General features: G+C 38.8%; 1 protein-coding gene across 1 annotated transcript in view; it reads left to right on the forward strand.

Moving 5' to 3' along the window:
- Nucleotides 1-23197, forward strand: part of LOC149313236 (electrogenic sodium bicarbonate cotransporter 1-like) — a 241715-nt gene extending 218518 nt beyond the window's left edge. Inside the window, exons 22-26 of the mRNA XM_089526331.1 lie at nt 1068-1136; nt 4668-4841; nt 6096-6257; nt 14153-14232; nt 16272-23197. Of these exons, the coding sequence (XP_089382457.1) occupies nt 1068-1136; nt 4668-4841; nt 6096-6257; nt 14153-14232; nt 16272-16377 (591 nt within the window). The 3' untranslated portion in view covers nt 16378-23197. The remainder of the gene's footprint in view (nt 1-1067; nt 1137-4667; nt 4842-6095; nt 6258-14152; nt 14233-16271) is intronic.
- The last annotated feature ends 520 nt before the right edge of the window (nt 23198-23717 follow it).

Genomic DNA, 23717 nt, shown 5'->3' on the forward strand with positions numbered 1-23717 from the left:
GAAGCCATTTTTAAGTATGTTATTTTCCATTAGCTTCATTTCATCTTTACAAAGTGTAACTATAGCAGGAACCTCCTTGCTTAGTTTTAAAATCTTTGTTGTTGAAATAATTGTTGAAAGGGTGTAGTATTCCTACCACAATAGGGAGTTGCATTGCTTTTCTCAGCAAGAGGTTTGTTGTGTACTGAATTCTGTGATTTATAGTTATTTGTGTAGTTATTCATTTATTGTGGTATAAGATTGTTATGTGCTTTGTAACGGCTGCGTGTGCAGACAGATTTGTGCAAATCCTTGAAAAGCTCAAGGGTATTTTTTTTGAGGGGGGGGATATTCTGTGATTCTTAGGGCTGTAAAGAAGGACTTCAGGGTCAACTGACCAATTTTATGGTCTATTTATGATAATATACCACTGGTAAATTAGACACTTTCGTTTTTGTTTTGATCTGATAATTCAGTTAAATAGGTTGACTGGCATTCTGTTCAATATTTGCATAATTATGTATCTCGTAATTTCTAGGATTCTTGTTTATGGTTATTAATGACTGAACATGACCTCAAAAAACTACCTTTTAGGCCACACAATGCCCCAACCAAAGGGTTTTTGAGGTGTTGTAGATTGAAGGACTGGGAAAAGACAATGGCAGCATTCTTCCATTTGTGGCTGTATTGAGACAAACCACTGCAGCAGGACCCGTCTCTCCAGTTTCCCATCTCAGTGTGACCCATGACTGGGAGAGCAGTGCAGTTATCATTTCCCAGCACCCTGATGTGCAGCATCTTGGAAACCATTTAGCCAGGGTGTTGTCTGGCTTAATAGGTAGATTTGGGGGGGGGGGGTCAAAAGGAGCTACAGTACATAGCTCTGTCATCATAACTACATTTGATGGTGCAGAATTTTGTCTGTAGTTTTCTTAATGAAGCAGTCAGTAATCAACAACAGAAACATCAAGGAGTATTCACCTATCTTTCAGCAAGTCTTACATGTTTAAACATGAATGAACTCTGTTTCCTAGAAAGTGCTTACTTCTCTTCTTTTTGCTTTCTTTCCATCTTTACCCTTCTCACAGTTTATCCCCATGCCTGTGCTCTATGGAGTGTTTCTATATATGGGTGTCGCATCACTTAATGGAGTGCAGGTAAGTTTTCTCCTTAGCAACAAAGGTTCTTCTTGTAGGTGGAGCAGACCTGATAAAGGCTTCTGTCAGGAAAAAAATGGTAAATATTTGTCAAAAAGTTCTCCTTCTCATGTATTTGAAGTAGGTCATTCCAACTCTTGTAAAAGCACATGGCACAATTAACCACTTAGCCATTAAGATTGTCCAGGTTGCACCCATTCCCTAAGCTTTTTGTTATTTCCCCTCCTACATGCTTACAGAATTCACCCCTTTCATCCTCTACATCATTTTCATTGAAAGAGTATTACAAACCGTTGGCCAACAGTGTCCAAATTTGATTCCACTCCCCCAAATAAAACTTTGTGTAGCCTGTCATGAAGAGACAAATGCACAAAATGCAAGATATGGCTAGATGGTTTTTAAATGATAAATAAATTATCATTGATTAGGAGAGAAAACACTCATAAGAAGAATAAACAGTTGTGTGGCTGCTTATACAGCTGAAGTTAGTTTTCTTGAGCACTGCTTCCTCTGATTCCTGAACAGATTGAAGTTGATATGGTTGTCCTGACATAATAGCATGTGAGGTTTGTTGCCCATAAACCTGGCAAAGATGAAACCCCCACCTTAATTTGCTTAGCCATTTGTATCATGTCCTATGTCCAAAGATTTCAGAATGGCATATAATGAAATCAGTTTAACAGTCTAAAATAGTTTAAAACAGTTGTTATAATTGAAGTACATTGAAAACTTTAATCTGAGAAATTAAAACAAAATTGATTTAGAACCAGTTAAAACTGAACAGTCCAGAACCAGTTAAAAGAGTCTGAGATAATTTAAAAGTAATGTTCACATGCAAATTTGGATTGTATCAACTGGACCAAAGGCTCTAGAAGAGAGACAGGCTTTTAGTTTATGATAGCATGAGAACAATGCTGTGCTATTGGGCTTCTTAAGCGATAGTTATTCTTGTTTGCCCTCAAGTCATCTCCAGTTTATGAAAGTGAACCTATTGCTTTTTTTGTTGTTGCAAGATTTGTTCAGAGGGGGGTTTGCCATTACCTGAGAGAGTATGACTTGCCCAAGTACACTCAGTGGGTCTCCATGGCCAAGTGGAGATTTGAACTCTGATTTCTCAGGGATGGAGTCCAGCATTCAAGCCCCTACACCATGTTGGCTCTTCCTTTAAGTAGAGGATACTCCATATCCAAGGTGCCACAGCAAAGTGGGGGGTTCTCTCTCTTTTTGAATATTGAGAAAATGCCTCTCCTCAGAATTAGTTCCTCTCCTTAAACAGATTAGCATAGTCTTTTTAAAAAACCCTTCAACTCACCAGCCTTCCTCAGCCACCAGTCCAGTGAATTGTAGATGCTATACTCAAACAAATCTAGTGGGCAGCAAGTTGAGGTAGGGTTGGTCTGGCATTTTAAACTTGCACAAAGGAAAGCTGGTTATATTTACTTTCTGGCAATTTGTTAATTACATTGCTCTTCTCTGTTTAATAGTGAGGGCTAGGGTGAAGAGTACGTGTTTTGTGTTCATTCACAGAGATTTATTTGGGCCACCTTTAATATAGGCCTAGCTTTCAGTCCCTAAATTGAGATTAATTTTTTTCTTTCAGGGTCAGCCAGCATCAGGCTACCATCCAGGGCACTTCCAAAGAACACACAGTGCATTGTTCATGATCACTCATCCTTGAGGTCTATACTGAGGCCATCACTAAAACAGAGGCAAATGAGGAAGACAGAGGATGGGGTGCTGTTTTTTCAGTCACTAGTTCTTAGCATAGGCATTGGTAGTGGTAGGGAATTAACCAGAGATGACTGTGTATATTTTAATAGAACACTTCCCTGTAGCTTCTCACATTTCCACAACAGTTTAGTTCCAGGTAAAAATTGAGCTGCACATCATCCTGTCCCAGTATCAGCTTCAGTGTGTACACAGAGCTCTCTGCATAGTAGGAATTTTCTCTGCCTCCCTTTCAATGACTGTTAGAGTTCTGTGCACATATTAGAATTGCACTGAGGAACGATTCTTCACAGTATCAAACAGAATAGGGTATTCCCATCTATCCTCATCTCACATCATTGTCATATTTTAAGCTGCCTTGGGAGGGTTGTGCACCTTCAAAGTCTTCTTAAATAAATATGTGGAGCTTATTGATGCCTTTCAATATTGGATATTCCTATAGGTAATCACATTTGCTCTCTCTATATATGAATCTCTCCATTAGCCTTCAGTGCAGGAGCTCTCCTTGATTTAGCTGTAATATCTAGTGTGACTTACAATGTGATTCCTCTCAGTTGCTTGGTAGAGTTTCCAGGCCAACACGGGAACCTGATACTGGCTTGGAAATTCTCTCTCTGCCAGATTTACGTGCCAAGTAATATAGAAAAGAATTGATGGTTCCTCCTCTTTCAATGGGAGATAATAGATTTTTGAGGAACTTACCAGCTCATGAAAATTTTCCTTATATTTAGGATGGGAATAACTTGAGAACATAAAAATCAAATGGGAGAGAAACTGAAACAAACAGATTTATATTCCTCAAAAGTCTGGTTTTGAGTGAGCCTGTATTCAGACATGCAGATGCTGAATTAGGATTGCCATGCTTTTTTTTTCTTTTTTTTTTTTTACCTAAGAGGCTTCTTATCTTTAACATATGGTGGACAGATACACATTGGATACCCTTGCTCTGAATAGCAGTGCCTGCTGAATTTGGGCAGTGTGTGTGTTTGGGAGAGGGAATTTCTTTGCACTTAGTTTTTGAAGAATTACCAGAATTCAGAAATTCTTCCATGTCTGGGAAGTAGGGTTTAAAGAATTTAGATTCAAGAAAAAGCAAAGCTGTTCCATGGCTGTGCCCATTACTGAAGAAAGTACTAGCTCTCCCCCAATTTGATGTGTGCAGTTGATATTCGCTGTCCATACTGACACTGCATGACTGGGGTGATGGTCTCCAAAAACCAGTTTGACTGGTGAAATTTTCAAGTGTAGGCATGGACTAGGGTGGTTAGTAAAAACCCATCACAAAGGAAATGTGAGCTTTTAAAACTAGATTGTTTGGCACAGATTAAAATTCAAGGCAGTGAAGAATTCTTGTTTTATCTGTGGCCACTCTGATACTCAAAAATGTTTCTTTGCCAAACATCAGTTTACCTTTCCTTTAAATAATACTTTAAATCAAGTCATTGGCAACAGTAGATGTAAGAAAGAGAGAAAGGGAATCAGGAGGTTGGCAGTGATGGATTCTTGATGAATGGGGGTGTAAAGGTGGTGATGAGTGACCTACAAATTTGATTTAGCTCAGAAACTAAGCCAAGCAAATTTTGATGTTGGAGGGAATAACATATCTCAATTGACATCATTACTGGGGGGAAAATGTGATCACATTGGTGCTCTTGAGGATGGAATTCTGCCATTTTTGCTTCTGAGAGTCAAAATGAGATTGGGACATTGCTGATTCATCAGTTAAGTGCTAGAAATAAAGCTGCTGTCTATTTTTTTTCTGCATCAGTGCATGCCAGTGAACTCTTCTCTCCTCCACCTTAGTTCATGGATCGTCTGAAATTGCTCTTGATGCCTCTCAAGCACCAGCCTGACTTTATCTACCTACGGCATGTGCCCCTCCGCCGAGTCCACCTCTTTACTTTCCTCCAGGTGGTATGCCTGGCTCTCCTTTGGATCTTGAAGTCTACAGTGGCTGCTATTATATTCCCAGTCATGGTAGGTTGGCATGATCTGAACTGCATACCATTGAATCCCTTTTCTCTACTTATAGACATTTGAAGTGTATATGCAGCAGGTCCAGACAATTTCATTCCCTAGCCTCCTTCACTCTGTCCAAGTACCAAAATAAATGAATATATTTACATTTTTATTTAATTATAATTATTTACTAACACTATATTAAACAGAGAATGAGAAAAGTAATTGTTTTTCTGAAATTAAAAAGTAATAATAATCTATTTTAGAGTTCCTGTTCTGTATTCCTCAAACTTTCCTGTATATATAGATAATACATTAATAATATAAAATGCAATGGATGTATCTGTTTATATTTTAAATAAATTCATTTACTTTTAAATTCATTAACTTATTGACAGTAATTAATTTATGATTAAATAATTAATTAACAGTCATTTGCATATACCACCACAGCCATCATTTGTATCTATGGCTAGTGAGTGAAGATATCCAAAGATTCAGGTTTGCTAGAGCAACTTATGGATAATGCTTGTGCTGCACTGAATTATTTTTTAAATACCATCAAAAGTGGCTAATTTCAGCTGCCCATAGAATGAGGCAAAATTCATAATGTGATTTACTTATCAGCCTTATTTAAAACATATAAAAGTAAAATAATACAACTGGACTAAGACTAACTTAGGTCTGTACTACTTCACCATAGTAAAGTAGTGCATTCTCCGGTGCAAGAATGGGAGAAGTAAGGAGTTATATTCCTTTCCCACAGTATCTGTGGCAGGTTAACTGCCTAGATACTGTCTAGATACTGTCTGCCTAGATACTGTGTCCTTTTACACTAATTAGAAGATGACTCAAACAAAAGCAGCTGGTGGCTTTAAGGTTAATGGGATGGTGAATCTGGTCCAGTTTTAAACACAAATCTTAAAGGAGCTATCTAAGATTCAGATACTAGCCCACGAAATAGCTTCTTCATCTAATAGTTTAAAGAATGGATAAAAACCCAAAATGGATTGACAATACCACTGATATGGAATCCTTTAGCCCCCATTAGATTCAAGAAATCATAAGCTTGAATGTGAGTGGCAGAGCCCTCAATTTCCAGTCTGACCTGAGCTTATTGCAGTATCAGATCCCAAATGCGGTCAACCCTTTCTTTGCTATCTGAGGCTAGGAAAAGAAGCCCACACTTACCTCAGAAGGTAAGTTTTAAACTGGACCTGTGGGGGAAACAGCTTCATGACAGTAAGGGAATGCTAAATTCTGTTCTGATAGATCCTGGCACTCGTGGCGGTCAGAAAGGCTATGGACTACTTCTTCTCCCAGCATGACCTCAGTTTCCTCGATGACGTCATTCCAGAAAAGGACAAGAAGAAGAAAGAGGATGAGAAGAAAAAGAAGAAAAAGAAAGGCAGCTTGGATAGTGATAATGATGATGTAAGGCCATTTTCACCATCATAAAGATATTCTTGTTTGTTTGCATCCCTGCCTAGTTTGTGGCAGCTCTACAGGTTTGGATTATACAAATATACTCAACTTCATTTCATCCCACCCCACGAAGCTCAAAGTTCTTGGGCATTACTAAGCGTCTCAGGTATGGGGAAAAAAACGACATGGGGATTTGACATGACATTGCAGGACTAATAACAATGCTGTGCATGATTTGCAATCTACCATGAGGGGATGAATAGGATAAAAGGCTAGCAGTGATTTCTAGAGCTTTCAAACCAAATTTTGGTAACCCTGTTTTTTTAGACTTCAGCTCCCAGCCACTGTCCATTCTGGCTTGGTGATGCTGGAATTTGTAGTCCAAAAATAGTAATTTTCCCAGGCTGTTTCACATGCAGAAAACATTTCATATTTGAGCTAGCAGATGCTTAACAGAAAGCTTCACAGCCCCCTCCCTGAAGCTAGCCAAGAAGGGAAGAAATTGTGTACAATGAGATGGAATATGCAAATTTTCATCAATTTGGAAAAAAATATTTTCTCAACCTAGAATTTGGATTGCCTACCTTTTAATTTTCAGCTTTTTATTTTTAAACTTTTGTGAGATACCTCAAGTTGGGAGAAAGGTGGCATACAAATTAATTAATTAATTAATTAATTAAAATAATTGCCTTAAGGAGAAAACATACACAGCCGTGGTTGTGCTGTTAATCTGCATAAAGAGAACTTTGAATACTTCTGCCCACATATATATGCAATTTGCCTCACGGTTCCTTGATAATTTCTGTTTGTCCACATCACTGCTGCTCAACATCAAGGGAATTCTGATGTGGGGATCCCATCAGACAACTGAGTATGTGGTTGTTTCCACTTTTGTCTGGCAGTGTAGGATGATCAATTGAAAAGACAAACTTTAATGGGAATGTCAATGCAAGTGTTAAGCATACATCTTACCTGAAAAACTTGTGGGGGTGGAGATTGTGTGCATTCAGCCAAAATTGAAAGTGACCTCATATTTGTCTGGTGGCATTGCATCACACCCAAAGTCATATATTGTCGCTGTTTGTATGAGCAATCTAACCTTCCTACTTAAGTTTCTCAAATGTCTGTAGACTCCAGGGACTTACCTCATCACTTCACTGATTTGACACTGGTACCACAGGGCTTCCTGTCCCCTGCATTTCCATTCCCCTCCAAAATGGTCTGTAACTCAGTAAATGTCTTCGTACATGCACATAATTTCCCTTTGGAGCACACCCAGATGAGTGGTTCCACAGCAGTTAAGAGAATTGCTGCTCTCAGCAATACTGATTGATGGTCCAGTTCACACATTGTGTTGCCCTATGCTGGGGTGCGCAAAGTGTGGCCCTTGGGCTGCATGTGACATTTGCGATCCCCCCAGAAGCTCCTCAGAGCCCTCCACATTTTTTTTTAAAAAATCAGGCTGATTTGGGCGGGGGGTGCCCCCAAACTACCCCAAACGCAGCAGTTTACTCCACTAATCCCACAAACCTCCCCAAAATAGACAGAAAAAAAATTACAAAAAATTAGCCCAAGTGGCAGTTGGAAGTGACAGCATGTCATTTTTTGGTTTGCTAGGATGTGCTGCTGCAGCCCATAGGAAGGAAAAATGGTTCCTGCCCTGTTTTCAGTTGCACACCCCTGACTTATATGAAGATGTTCCCAGTGTGGTATTATGTGACTAAGTCACTCAGACTCTTGCTTTGCAACCTTACCATTTTTAGTATATTGGGAGATAACGTTTCCAAAAACGTTTATTTCTCTTAGCAAAGTGTACTGAAATGTGACACATCTTCCTCGTACTCCTTGTATATTAATTTTTTTTATTCCCAACTTGACATTTTTCTCCATATTTCCTTGTTTTAGTCTGCTTTTCAGATTATAAAAATGCAGTGACAGCCATCCTCACTACTACCAATGAAGATATTCTTTCTGAGTATTCTTTCACTTTTGTTTTCTTTCCCCCCCGGATATGTTCGGCTGTATTCTGTATTCAGTATGCTTTCGGTGACCCTGCAGCTGCAAGAGGAGTCTTTAGTATTGCTTTTGCTGCAACCTAATTCCAAGCTTTTGAACTTGCAGACAGATGCTTACCTATATGCTTACCTGAACATGTGCCTTAGAATGTATTGAATTGTTTTTCCTTACGTAACTTACAGTATTAAGAAAAACATCACCTGTGCCTTCAGGTGGGATTCTACCAAGACTCACTGTTGCAACCTTCAGCATCCCCACATGGTGTTAAAGTAGAGGAAAGCTTATAGAAAGTTTTTATTTAAAGGCAACTCATGTGAGGTGCTATCCAAAGGCTAGTCTGCTAGCTCTCCATGATCACAGCCTAGTTGGATAAGGTTGTTGCTAGACTCCCAAGAAAGACTGGGGATCAGTACTCCCAGCACTGTTGCCTTTTCATATCAAGGCATGTGACTTTGTAGGAAGCTCCATACTGGAAGCAGTAAATTGAAAAATGAGAAGCTCATAGATTATGCATGACAGCTGAGATGCAACATAGCGCAGTCTGTTTTAAGACATTTTTGTTGGTTGTGCTCAACTCCACCCTAATTTCTTTCTGACATTAATTACCCCCAAGACAAATAAACATGAATCTGCCTTGTAGGTTAGATACACCTCAAACTCAGGCTGAGCAGAACCAGAAAGTAATACCAGTTCAGGAAGTTTCTGAGACCTGGGGGAGGGGGTATCTGAGAAAGAGAAGGGATAGCCATGTTAGAGGCTTGTCACACAAGAAAACAAAGCAGAAATGGATCCAGAGAGTGATGATTTTCTGTGCACCTTACCACATGACATTGTAGCGCTTCAGGAGTTGGTTGTAAAGGTGTGTCTTCTGTCAAAGGAATTTTCCAGCTTTAAAAAAAAAGTACTTTTACAGCCATCTACATCGTGTGGTAAAGCACAGAGAAAGCTACTGTCCTCCAGCTCTGTTTCTTCTTTGTTTTCTTATGTGATAAAGCTCTTAGTTTGTTGAAACAGAAAAACAAAATTTCTATGCCTTAAAGTCAAATGGCATATTTATTTGGCACGAGCCATATCCTGTAGTCCACAAAAGGTTATTCTAAATAAAACATGTTAGTCTTTAAGGTGCTTCAAAATTCTTTGCTCTTTGTATTAATTGGGGAAGGTCTTTGTGCTGTGGTATTCTACTCCACAACCTTTATACTGCAATGGTGGAGTATGCAATCTTCATTGAGATTGCAACAATCTCCTTTTATTTTTTGTTTGAAGTAGATAACTTCTGGATCTGCAACAAAGCCTGCTATTTCAGCCAAATTAAATAGTGCATCCTTGTGGCAACTGCTTCAACCTTCTCTAAAATCAACAGCTCACATCCATCTGATGGAGAATAAATGAGATTAACAAGAAATACATATCCCTATTGCCCTAAGCCTCATGCAACCTGAATTCTTTCATTGAATGGCATTAAAGTGCACTGAATAGCATTGCACATGGTTATTTCTTTAACTGCCAGCAGCAGCAGATGGACGTGTTGCTGAGCATGAAGCTGCCATTAAAGCAATGGGAAACTGATGCAGAATCCCTCAAATGCCAGAACTGGGCTGGTATGCTCTGTGAATAATCTGTGGGGATAGTAAGAGAGAAAGAGAGTGCAAGCGCAATGGAGAAATTCTAAGAAATGTTGTGCACGTTTCTTTCACAGTCTGACTGCCCTTACTCAGAAAAAGTCCCAAGTATTAAAATTCCAATGGACATCATGGAACAGGAACCTTTCCTAAGTGATAGCAAACCTTCCGACAGTGAGTAGAACTAACATCTTGCATGCCTGCTTCAATCTGAATTGCATTTTCAAAAAAAAGCAGATATAGAATGATATATTTCTATATATATTTCTATATCTGTGTATACTTTTAATATTAATTGATATATATTTTTCAAAAAAGCCTTGTTCTGTAGATGTTTTCGTTGTTTCCCTCCCGTATTTTTTTTTTTTTTTTTGTGAAAAACAGGCTTCTTATGCAGCATGTAAGCTTTTTGCTGGCTTTTAAAAAATATTTTTGCTTTTTAAAATGTACATATACTGTGGGTTTCTCCCCGCTCTTTTTCTTCCCTTCTTTGTGCCTCCACTTTTAATTGCTTTTATCCAGCTGCTGACAGGTTGATCGCTAGTGTTCTCTCTCTTTTTCTCTCTTTCTAATCCTCCAAATTGTCCAGCCTATTTCTTGCATGAAATATTCATTTCCCCCTCCCCAAATGTGAATGCATGCACCTTCTAATTCTCTTTGCTGATCTCCTTCCTTGCTGGCTAATAGAAGTAGCACCACTGTCTCTTGGTGTTTGTTTCCTTAGGATATCTGCTTGGTCACCTTCCAAAATCAGAACTTCAGCATAATATGTGTCTGTCACATCTTTTTTACTTAAAGAAATAGGTTATTGTGTGAATCATTTAGCACTATTAACACACTTGTCTTCCTTTAGGAGGCTTGAGTTACATTCACTTCTTTCTTGTCCAGTATTTAAATCTGTGCTAACATCCACAGAGTGATTACATTTTTCATTTAAAAACAAGCATCCCCTACCCACCTCTCCCTGTCTCTACCAATTCCCTTGTCTATTTTTTGTTGCTTTCACTTTATTGAGAAAAATGGAAGCCCAAAGGCAACAGTTCTTACAGGTCTGTGTGTATTTTGCTGAATAGGAGGGATTGTGCAAAGCTTGTTGTGGAATAATATTTTGCTTTGTAACAGCCAAACCAATGGAAACCAGCTTGCTCTTTGCAAATAGATCCCACTTGCTAAATATTTTAGAAGTGGCCCAGAACTGACTGGGTCAAGTGGCCCAATCTGAATGTTGCCCTCTTTTTTGAAATGCCTAATTTCAGCACGTTATGGAATTCACTTTAAAAGTGGATTAGACAAATTCCAACAGATCAAATCTGAAATATTCCTGGAAAGCTGTTATATTTTGACCATATCATGAGAAAGCATGAATTGTTGGGAAAAGATAATGATGCTAGGAAAGTTAGAGGGAAGTAGAAATAGAGGAAGACCACATGCCAGATGGTTGAACTCAATCAGAGAGGCCATGGGGCTGAACCTGCCGGATGACAGAGCAGTGGATGACAGAAAGGTCTTGGAGATGTCTCATCAACAGGATTGTCATGAGTCAAGGTTGACTCTAGGGCAGTTAATAATACATTGTACACAAAGGCATTTGGTGGCTTCATCTTCAGGTGAAATGCACAGATTCTTTAGCAGGTGGAAGACAGAACGAGATTAAAACCGGACAGTTTTTATGTTACCGTTACTGGAAGACAGCTTAGAAAATTTATTTTGAAGCTCTGAGCTAGAACAACCTCTCTTCATGCTATGTGCATCCATAAATAAATCAGACCTACCTCTTAGTAAATTGGATTGCTGCTACAAACAAATTCCCACTCCTGATCCATTGTATTTCCCTGCATAAAGTCAAGACACCAGCCAGCTTGATATCAACAGTAGCCACACTGCAGGATTGCCATACACTAACTCCTCAGTCCGAGTGCAAAGTGAGTACAACAAAACTGAGCGACTTCATAGGACTGGTATAACTCACATTTTCTCAGCCATAGCCTCTCGTTTTCCATTACTGGGTATGATCTTGATGGGTCTTAAATGATAAGGTCTAGGAGAAGAAAGAATTTTTAAATACATCTTCTGAGTTAGAAAGATCTTCACTACTACCTTTCATGTTGCAAGAGGCACGTTGCTGCCCCTTGGATTTCTCTTTTGTTCATTTATAAATAGGGCAGCAATCATTTTTCATAATTGGAGGCATTTATTTGAAATGAATGAGAGAGTCATTCTAAAATCTAGTTGCTTACAAAACAAATGGATGAAGTAGTGTCTGAATATTTGCCTTGTATCTTGGTATCTGAAGTAGACTTAGGCTTTCTTAATGAAAGCAGGGAATCTGGGGATATGGCATATATAGTATGGGGGGACTGTTTCACTTTGCCTCCCTCCAGGTACCCAAGGGTATACCACCTCTGAAACTGGAGGCAATATATCATGACTTGTAACTATTGATAATTCCAACCTCCATATGTTTGTCCAATTCTCTTTTAAAGCCAACCAAGTTTGTAGCCATCGCTACATCTTGCAATGATGAATTCCACAGTTTAACTATGTGCTGAATGAGGAAGTATTTCTTCCTTTTATCTATCCTAAATTCTGCCCTTCCCATTTATCTTCACATATTGACCCTCTTTGTAATATGAGAAAAGGTAAAAGCCCTTTTCCCTTATGTACTTTCTCCACAACATGCATAACTTTAAATACCTCTGTAATGACTTCCCTTACCTGTCTTTTTCAAAGCTAAACAGCCATTGATGTTGTAACCTTTCTTCATAGAGGTGTTGCTTCAGCCCCCTTATCCTTTTGTTTGCCCTGTTCTGTATCTTTTCCAGCTCTACAATATCCTTTTTGAGATGTGGTGACAAGTAGGTTTAATAATCTTGATTTTCTAATCTGAATGCACTTCTGTGCCTTTGTGATTTACCTCTTACCCATTTGTAATAATCAGATCATCCTATTGTTGTATGCTGTGAGCATACAAACTGTACTGTACATTTTGGGCATGGAAAGGGGTGGTGTGGTGCTGATAGATATGCTAATTGCATGGAATGAAGGATGATATTGATTGGCTAGGTAATCAGAAAAGAAGGTAAGTATTTAAATATTTAGATACAGGAAGTATAAATATATAACAAAATTCCACTCATGGTGGAAGAAGGTGTTTGAATCTGGGTAAACATGGTGTCAGCAAAATTGTGAATGTACTAAACATTTGGTAAATTTTAAAATCTCCTTCTTATCAAAACTAAAAGTCCCTCTTCTCAACCTCATCTCATTTTAAGAGAGATCCTCCATTTTTTTCAGAATATGGATGAGAAAGGAAGCTCGAACAGGATTAAGGCTCATTTTCCAAAATTTGTCCATAATTAATCCTTTGATTGCATACTGGAGCTTCCAGTCACAAAACTATAGCCCATCTTTCCTTTTCAGCTATCTGCTCCCAAGTATTTAACTTATATGAAGAGTTTGGAAAGGAAAGTATTAATTTTTGGAGAAACACAGAAACACATGTTATCATTTTTACATGTATCTGTGTCCAACACATATCTCCACATTCCTCAACATCTAAATTGTTAAAGAATCTTCAGTTTTGTTTTAGATATAGGATTCAGTCCACTTCAGAGCAGACCCACTACAGTTACGACATCTCTCAAATCTGTCCAAGTCAGAATTGATTTGGATTATGTTTAAATCCAGAGCATATCTCCAGTTGGAACTGATATGGAGCAGATAGAAAACTGCATTTTGACATACACATTATTCATGATGTAGATCTTTGTAGGAATCATTAACAATCAGATTAAACTGGATAGGTACCTTTCACATGACCTCTCTGGCACATAGCTTCTTTGCTGACTCGTGTTGTTTACCTTGTACTTCCTTCCTTGTAGTCCTGGGTTTGTTTGGTGGCACACAGTTTCTATCTCCACTGGACATGTCAAAGATTTAAGATCCAGTGGATATATGCCTTGCTGATCACAAAGTAACTCAATAAAGTTTTGAGTTTTTTGCATCTGGTGTTTTATTGCCTCTAAATAACATGTGCATATTACAGTAGCTATGGTCTTGTGCAATGGGACATTTGTCCAGCACAGCTCTCCATTCTGAGTATGAGTATTAGCTCTTGTGCTGTTGAGATCAGAGCAGTGTTGGAGAACTGATAGCCAGGCTGGTGGCTATAAAAGGTTTTATTTAAGTTGCCTTGAATGTGTTTATTTTAAAAAAGCAGGACAGAAATATCTAAAACAAATATTTTTTAAAAAATTTCTGACACAGGAGAAGAATCACCAACATTCCTTGAACGCCATACTTCATGCTGATAAAATTCCTTACCTCCACTCCCACACAATGCCAAGGTAAGGATCTTTATGGTCTATGATCTTAAAACATAGCCAAAGCTCTGCAAAGGGTGGGTTTCAACTCCAGTGCAGAATACATACCATCTGGTTGATTTGCACTGCAGTTGGTAATGAAAGAAAATGGATGTTAACAAAATTTGGGTGCTGAAAAATGAAACCTGATGAAACACTTCTTTAAAATGTTTGGTATCATTGAAGCATCAATTTCCTCTGTGACAAAAAAATTACTTTCTTAAATGCTAATACGTACTCTTAAATGAAGTTTGCCCGAGCCAGTAGAAACCAGAGAATATGTAGTGATGTTGGGATTTACTTAAGAGCAAATTAAATTAGTGCATTATGCCTTGAAGAATGATAATGATATAAGAGTCTTAGGGGATTATCACACGGAGGATCTTACCGTGGGCAAAACATTCCTGAAGTGTTTCGGAAGCGTGAAGCTACTTTTTGACTAACTGGATCTTATTAATGGCTTCTGTGTGAAAGCTTTGTTGACGGGAGAGAAGCAGGACGCCTCAATGACGTTTTAAAAGCACAACATGCTATCACACCATCACACTTCAGAAACATTCAGGAACATTTTGCTAATGGTAAGGCTCTGTGTGATAAGGTCCTTAGAATTGAAAGAGACCAGTAGGCCAGGTCATTTCTCACTCGTTTTGACTAGACCACCCAGAGTTTGGAAAAGTTATTCTATGTAGTACAACCTATGGAATCCCTTCCCACCATGGCACAAAACCATATTGATGGGAAATTCTAGAAGTTGTCCAAAAACTATATTTTCTCAATTATGCCTCCCTCCACCTTTGAATTAGAAAATAGGGTAGCCCCAATCAGCTGGCCTTGTAAATGTTTTTCCCCAGTGGAAGATGACCATTTGATGTCCAGTCTAGAGGTGGATATTAGCATAACAAAGCTCAACACTTCTCATACTGAAAACACACACTCTCCTGAACTTTACTTGAATTCAGTGTTGCGTAGACCCCTATTATATTGGTTGCTGTGCCCATCCTCCAGTTAAAGCAGAGGTGGGAAAAGTGTAGCCTACTGATCACATGTGACTCCTGGGTCCCACTTTTGAAGCTCCATCAGTGTTATCCAAAAAAACACTCACCACCCCCCTTTTTGTAAAGAATTCTGTGATTTGGGGGTGATTTTACCTGAAAACCACACAGAAACTACACCATAGTGGGAAATGATCCTATGTACTCCCCATATCCCCCACCACCATCAAATACTTGTTTTGATTGGGAGTCCCTCAAAATGGTGATAAGAAGTGACACAACATCACTTTCTGTTGCCATTTTGAGAGAGATTCTGAAAGAAAACAGATAATTTGGTATGCTGGGGTGTGTGGCCTGCAAGTTGTGTTGAAAGGTTGTTGCCCACTCCTGTGTTAAAGGCAGCCTCTTTTCCAGCATTTATGATCTTAAATTCATGATTTTTACAGGCAAAAGAATAAAATTTATTTACATCCACTTATGCCCTTAAATTCTACTGCCCCCGAACATTGCATCTTCCAAGGAACACTAGTTATTTTAGCTTGAGAATGGAGACATGGAGAAGCTGAATTATTCAAAATTAAGTATCTTCCATATTTCAAACACCTGCTCCGGGTCTATGGCTTTTTGTCAAGACCAAGTGCACAGTGGTGCCAAGTTTGCTAGACACTTTGTCTAAACACTCTTAATACAATGATGAATCCACTCCTGACCATACTTTCTTGATATATGCCTTCATGTGATTCCCAATCTATGGAGATCCTAAATCCTTCATGGGATTTTCTTGACAAGATTTGTTCAGAGGGGGTTTGCTATTGCCTTTTGCTGAGGCTGTGAGAGTGTGAGTTGCCCAAGAGCATGCAGTGGGTCTCTGTGGCTGAGCAGGGATCTGAAACCTGGTCTCCCAGCTTCCAAGTCCTGATACTCAAACCACTACACTATACTTAGTTTAGTGTAGTGATTTACTTTCAGAAGTTAATCTGGGTGTATAAATTCTGTGTTATGAGTTTTCGTCTCTTTCTTCTCTTTTTTCAGCCCTCCACGAACTCCAATGAAAGTTGTGCCTCAAATTAGAATAGAACTTGATCCTGAAGATGGTGGTTATTTCTGGAGGAGCAAGGGAACAGAAACTACTTTGTAACTTGTCCATTAAGCTTCTGCTGAACTGGCTTTTTTCATTCTTCTTTTTCCCTCTGTATCACTAGCCAAATATTCAACTGTTCCCTGCCTACGGGAATGCAAGACATATGACACCCCTCTCCATTGGATCTTTCTTCCTCCCTCCACTTGGTATTTTTTCTTCTTCTCAATCCATCTCTTTCTTTCATTCTGACCAATACATGTGGATTTTTATCTGTCTATATATATATATATTGGTTTTTGCCTTGTCAACCATGCGCATACATACTCGTCCTCTGGAGCTTTTCACCAGAGGATGGAAGCATTATTATGGCTTTGTAAAAATGTCAGCGGAACTGTTATTATTTGGGGGTTGTTGGGTTGTCTGTTTGGGGTTTTTTTAGTTTTGAATCAGTGTTTTTCTTTCTATTCTTATTTTTGGTTATTTTTAAAAAAATATCTCTAGCAGAACAAAACTGACCTCCAGGCTAATTCCCCATAGTTCTATACTTCTGGAAAAAAATGCTGCTAATCTTAATCTGCTGGTAACGTCAACTTTGCTTCTTTAGTCTCAAGCACAGAAAATGAAAATGGTACATCATTGCACAGACAAACTGTTTTTCTTTGCCAGCCACTGTATAGCGTGTGTTTTGGAATCAACCCTGTCCTATGCAACTTTTATTCTGTAACACTTCAGTGGATTCTTAACCTGTCAGCTGTGTTGGCAAGTGTTGTTCTTATTTCCTAGATGGCATCTGTTTTAAATTATGGGGGCCTAACCTGCAACTTATATTTTTTGTCAATTTTTTAACCATTTTTTAAAAGATTACTGTAAAGAAAAATGACTTTTTTTTCCTGCAGCAGGAAACGTATAGTTTTGAGTAGTTCTACCTCTTATTTCTAGATGTTGGACTTTCTCTTTAAAAATGAAAAGACAAAAAAAGAAGAAAGATTTAATAATAATAATAATAATTGTATAGTATGTTATATAATGTGATTTTTACAAAAAAAGAACAAAAAATAGAAAGAAAAAATACACACTCTCAAGGGTGTATGGCATAGCTATATTAACATCTTTTGTTGCAGAATGCCTGCTCTTTCTCTCTTTCGCCTCTTCCTTCAATTTGTATCTTCTTCTTAGCCATCTGACCTGATCTGATTTTGTCACACAATTCTTAGCGGAGTCTTTTTTCGAAGCATCTGGCATTATCTTCTTTGAATTGCTGCCATGGTGCCTGCCTTCATCTAATAAGAGACTTCTGCTGACCTCCTGCATAGTCCCCAATAATAGGAAGAGGGCATATGCAGTGGTAATGCAATCTGAGTTACTTTCAGACAGGAATGAGTATTGTTGCATGAGCAGATGTAGACTGTAGTCATGTGTTGATTTTCCTTTATTGATAGCATTATTTCATTTGTACCAGCTTGCTGGCACTCTGTGTGTGTGTGTGTGTGTGTCCACACTTGCGGATTTAACATAAAGTAGAGTGGAAATGATTTGAGGGGAGGGTTTTTTAAAGCCTTAATTATTGGTCTACATACTCTAGCTCAAGTGTAGCAAATATTATGTAGTGTGGATTTCAGGCCTATTAGACAAGGTTGATAGGCTGGCTTTATGCCACTCCATTTTTGTTATGCTCTCAGATTTCATTTTGAATCAATCGTAAACATTAATGATGTATCTTATTCTGGGCTGTACCATTTCTGACTGCATACGGAGATCTCATCTTTGAATATTTCTCTGCAGAAATCTCCCCAAGGTGTGCATAGGGATATAACATATGTGTGAGAATAGCTGGGGACTGATTTCAGCCCTCCTCTGTTCTCTCCTCCTTTCTCTGTGCAGAGAGTAGGGATGTAAATCTTTGCTTGCTTTGTTCTCACATGTGAGAATGAAACATTGTTGGAATGATAGTTGCTTTTGAGACATTTTTGTGAAAAAAATTGCAAAGTTTTTTTGCACAAAAGCAGTTTTTTGTACAAAATGTGTTTTGTGCAAAATTGCTGCTTGTTGAATAAAATGTAGTGCTTTTTGTACTCTTTGTTTTTGCACAAAAATGTATTGCACACACAAAGAAGCACCTCAGTATTTTCTAAGAAGCCCCCCCAATGAATTAAATACATACAGCCATGTGAGTGCTGGCCTTTTAGTGCTCATGTGAGGATAAAAATATCTCACACTGGATGACTTTCTTTTTAGTGGGGGTCTAAACATGTTGAAGATGATAAAACTCATAAACATTATTTATTATTTATTTCCCTTGAATGGAGTAATTGGTTTGAAGTAAGGTTTAAAATGTGATATCCCTCACCTAAAACTCATTAAATAATAAGCAGCTTCACATAATTCTGCTGTAAGGGCAATGGGATGGACACTGTTTCAGTATGTATATATATATATATATATATATATAGAGAGAGAGAGAGAGAGAGAGAGAGAGAGAGAGAGAGAGAGACTAGCATATACCCATACACATAACCACATTCATATATACCTAATGGCTGTTAAATAATTAGAAACTGACTCAGTACTTTTCAGAAAATCCCACATTGTTTTGGTAAGGGAGTGCAGCAGTGGCCATAGTCCAGAGTAGTGGTTCCCAAACTTTGGTCCTCCAGATGTTTGGGATTTCAGTTTCCACATTTCCTGACTATTGGCTAACTTGGCTGGGATTACTTGGACTTGAAGTCCAAAACACCTGTGAAGTACTAAAGTTTGAGAACCACTGGTTCAGAGCAATCTCTGCTGACCTGAGCAGCATCTTAGGCACATGCCCCAGTCTTCTCCCTCCCCCTCCAACTTAGATTAAAACTCCCCTAAATTTTGTGGGCATTTTGTTGTGCTGTTGCAGATGTTGTCTCTGCACCCAGAGCACAGCCTTCCAGATTAGAGCTGCTGAGCTGACATTAAGTCTGTTTCTACATGCACTTTCAGACAACAGTCATTTACTTTTACAATGAAGTGCATAATTTTTGAACCTGTCTACATGGCCAACTCATTGCAGACTCCAGTTGTTACAAGTTGGAAACAGCATAATGTATTTTAGACATCTCAGTAAACTAAAGGTGTAGATAGTTTCAGCATTATTGGAAAAAAAACTACTGCTATATGGAAACACAGATGAATCAATATCCTGGCTTAAGGAGGTTTGCTGAAAGGGCCACCATATTCATGCCAAAGTAAATAGTAAAAAAAGCACAGAAGTAAACAGAATTGTAAAACCAGCAGCAGTTTGCAGTGTAACACTTCCATGCACTCACTTGTATACACATTCAGACCATTTCCCATTTGGTAGTCTCCAGTGGTCAGTCTCTCTCCCAGCAAGGGTGTTCCATTCCTATACCCTATTAAATATACTTGAATTCCTTCAGTAACATTTGACTGTTCAGCACATCTTCTGTTGAATATGTCATATACAGAGGCCTACATTGTACAGGAAACATAACAAAGAAGTATGTTTTGGTTATTTATACTAGTTTGAGGAGGGACAGGGGACAAGAAGCTTGATATGTTGCATTGCATGCATTCCTGGCATTAGTAGCATTTGGCTACCTGATTTATTTATTTATTTGCTTTGGATTACTAAGCACTATGAGTGTATTTACATTATAGCATATTTTGGTACTATTACACCAATTTAAGTGGTACAGTTTCCTTCTGCAGTGAATCTGGGGGATTGCTGTTGGATGAGGGTCCAGGAGATCTTCTGTTGGGGCCCCCAGTTTCCTCAACACTACCACGCAGTTGCAGAACCCCACATGGGAAGAAGGAATGCCTATTCAACCAAGAATGCATAATTGAGAGATATACCCAAAATATTTTTGAAGTGCAGGAAAAGAGCACTTTCTTGTGTAGCATGACTTACATAAAGTGGTTTGTGGAGGACGTTTGGTTCTCCTGTTGTAATAATCCTTCTTGCCTAGGTTGCCAAAGTCACAGCTCCCCTGTTTTTAATAGGAGGGTATAGATGAGGAACTATCAGGACCTGATGTGGCAAAAGTTTAAGAGTGAATGAGACATGAGAGCATAGAGACAGCTGTTGAAAAATACTCTTGTGTGTGGTCATATATGGCTTAGAGGGCATAGCACAGTAAAGTCTTTAAACCTAGGCACCTCACATGTTTTCCCTTTAAAAAGTGACCATTAAGGTCCCAGAAGCTTCTGGTGCCACCATTTACTTGACTACTGTTAATGTGGAGTGGGAGGAGGGAGATGGGGAGCAGACTTTCAGATTCCATAAAGGTATTCGAAATTTTACCTTTTAAAAAAGGGCTTCTTTGCAGCCTAGAAACTTGCTATCTTATCCTGTTCTGTCTTGCTCTACACAACAACTTCTTACTTTCTTTCAGTTAGTCTCTAAGGTGCTACAAAATCTCTCTAATATTTGCCCTACACAGTTTCAGTTGCAATCCTAATAATACTGGTTAGGGCGTAACACACTGAATGCAGCGGGAGTTATTTCCAAGTATAGATTCAGACTGTTGGTGAAGTGAAGGGTCATGGTGTCCATAGTTTTGAGAACTATGGATCCAGGATGGAGCCCCTCTGACCTATGGGTTTGATGTGGCCTGCTAGGCTAGCTCATCAGGCCTAAAGGCCTTTTGGATGAAGGCCTGCCGTTCATCTTAAGGCCTACCACTCAAAAGGAGAATGGGCAGGAGAGTGACTGAACCAAGGTCTTAAGGACACAGCTCTGTTCCACTTCTCCCTCCTTTTCCCATGTGGAGCAAAGCCATCTGTGCACTCAGCTAGTACTTCAGAGTGGTCAGTCCCCAAGTTCAGCCAGCTCCTGTAAGTGTCAGCTTAGTTGGCATCACTTGAAGGCTACCTTCCCCTTGTGGAGGAGTAAAGGTGCCTCAGCTGAGGTGCCATTTTGAGGTGTGATTTCTCCATCCACCTGCCTTGTTGAGCTCCATCTATATGCCTTGTTGCTCTGCCCCAATACAAATCAAAGGATGCAGTTCAGAACCATTACACTAGCTTCACTTTTCTTAGTGGGATGTCAGTTGAAAACCCCACACCTAATCATGACACACTTTTAAAGACTTTGATATCATATCTCATGGACTTTCTTAATATTTATAATAACCTTTTGGAACTCTTTTGTGCAGAGTTAACTATATTGTGGCCTCTGCCTGATCCTGGCCTGCTCCTCCCAGGTTTTGCGCTGCTCCTGGTGTTTGGTAGGGCTCCAGTCCCAAGCACCAGACAAGCATGTGCACACAAGTCACAGTCTTGCAAACAAGCAGGCAGGGCAGGATTGGGGCAATTCCACCTTCTAAAGGGGATGGATCCCCCCCTTGTCATTCTTACTGGCATTGCTGGTATTAAAGTGATCCTTTAGATCAGACTAATTGCTCCTGCAAGAAGAATATATGGAGCTTTCACTATAGAAGGGCAGGGAAAATGCCACACCATGCTCTGTCTAGGAAGAATCCTGTCCAGAAATGACTCTATGGCTGTGAGTGTGTGTCACTAGCCTTAAAGGAGTTACGGGAGCAGCAAAGAAACTTGGGGAGGGGGGAAAGGAAGAGGGAAATATTGACTTATTAGGCCCAGTCAGCAAGCTTGATGGGATCTTGATGATGATGATGATGATGATGATGATGATGATGATGATGATGACGACTGTATCCCCCTCCCACAGGTAGGAATATACAATTAAAGTACTCTTGAAAGATATCCATCTAACCTCTGTTTAAAGATCTCCATAGAAGGCCAGTCAACCACCTTCCAAGGCAGTCTTTTCCATTGTGAACAGCTCTTACCACCAGGAGGTGCTCCCTAATATTCAGTGCGTTTTTTCTTCTAATTTGAATCCATTGCTTCATATTATAGTCTCAGGAGCAGCAGAAAACAAGCTCACTCCATCTTCTACATGACATCACTTCAGATCTTTAAAGTTATGATGGTTACCTCTCAATCTTCCCTTCTATAGGCTCACCATACCTAGCTGCCTAAGCTGTTCCTCATAAAGCTTGGTTTCGAGACCAAGTGGTCTGGAAAGCATGGTGGGAACAGAACTTGGAAAAGTTTTGTGTACTACAATTCCTAGAATCACTTGGCCAGTGTAGCCCAGCTTGTTGGGGGTTTGGGGAGTTATGGTCCAAAAGAGTCACTATTTGAGACTCTTCTTAGGAAATCTTAAACAGTATAAATCCAGTGAGGAATCATAACATTTTATTTGGCATAAGTGTTCATAAACTTCATCAGATGCATGTCTTAGGAAGGCATGTTGCTCAGACCAAGCCCATGGACATGCTTTGCAAACACGCTTCTCCTCAGGACTAATATTTGTGAATTTTTAAGAGCCAGAGATGACTATCCCAGACCTACAATGTGAACATACTGCCTGCCTGTCTCTCTCTGTCCATCTTTTTGTCTCTTTTCTTTAATAACCTCCCAGATACAGTATGTGTATGCATTATTTCTCAGAATCAAGATGCACTTTCAGATACATTTTATTGTTGTTGTTGTTATTGCTATGTTATTTGTTCATTTTCAACTGTTAAAAGTCTGTATTTGCTTTGAATGAATGATGTATTAAGAAAAACACAGCCACTTTATTTTGAAATGAAGAAGATCAACACAGTAGAACAAACCGGATTTTGTTTTTTGAAACACAAAAAGAGAAGGAAACATTTCAAATTGTTGAATGATTTTTCCCCAGTAAGAAGAAAAGTAAAACCATGAAATTACTTATAACATTATAGGATTTTACAGTTTTATGAGGCTTTCTATTGTGAATTTTATGGAATCAAGAAATGAAGAAGATGAGATATTTTAGCATTTATATTTTTCAAATTAAATGTATACTGAAAATAAAGTAACTTTATGCATTTGTCTCTGTGGGCTATTTTCCTGTTAGCATTCCTTCTGCTAATACATATGTTTTTTTTAAAAAATATGTAAATTGATGTAAAATATGTTACATATTAACAATTTGGGGATTAGGAACAATAAACCAGAAAGAGTGATTATGAAGTCCATAGTCCATTGTAACAATCAAAATTTCATTTTACGTTTAAGAGAGGTTTCTAGCCCTCATGAATGCTATAGGGTTTGTTGCTGGTGCTTGGCTTCTTTCTCTACACTCCTAGAAATGTAGAGGCCAGACATAGTAGAGGGAGAGCCAATGGGGAGGAGGCTTTACAAAGAGCTGTTGTGCCGATCAAAAACAGATCTGTACAACACATGCAATCTTACCCTGTGGAGCCATTTTGTATGTTCTGCTGTATAGAAAGCTTCTTTTCCCCAAGAATAGAGAGATGTGTAAGCCCATGTTGCCTTCACATTACACATCCTGGTGTGAATTAAACAAATGAATACATCCCATGAGTGGTTAACACATCTCTTCAGTT

Source organism: Sceloporus occidentalis, unplaced genomic scaffold (assembly GCF_023333645.1).
Source record: "Sceloporus occidentalis isolate IW3139 unplaced genomic scaffold, rSceOcc1.0.p SCAF_5, whole genome shotgun sequence".
NCBI lineage: Eukaryota > Metazoa > Chordata > Lepidosauria > Squamata > Phrynosomatidae > Sceloporus > Sceloporus occidentalis.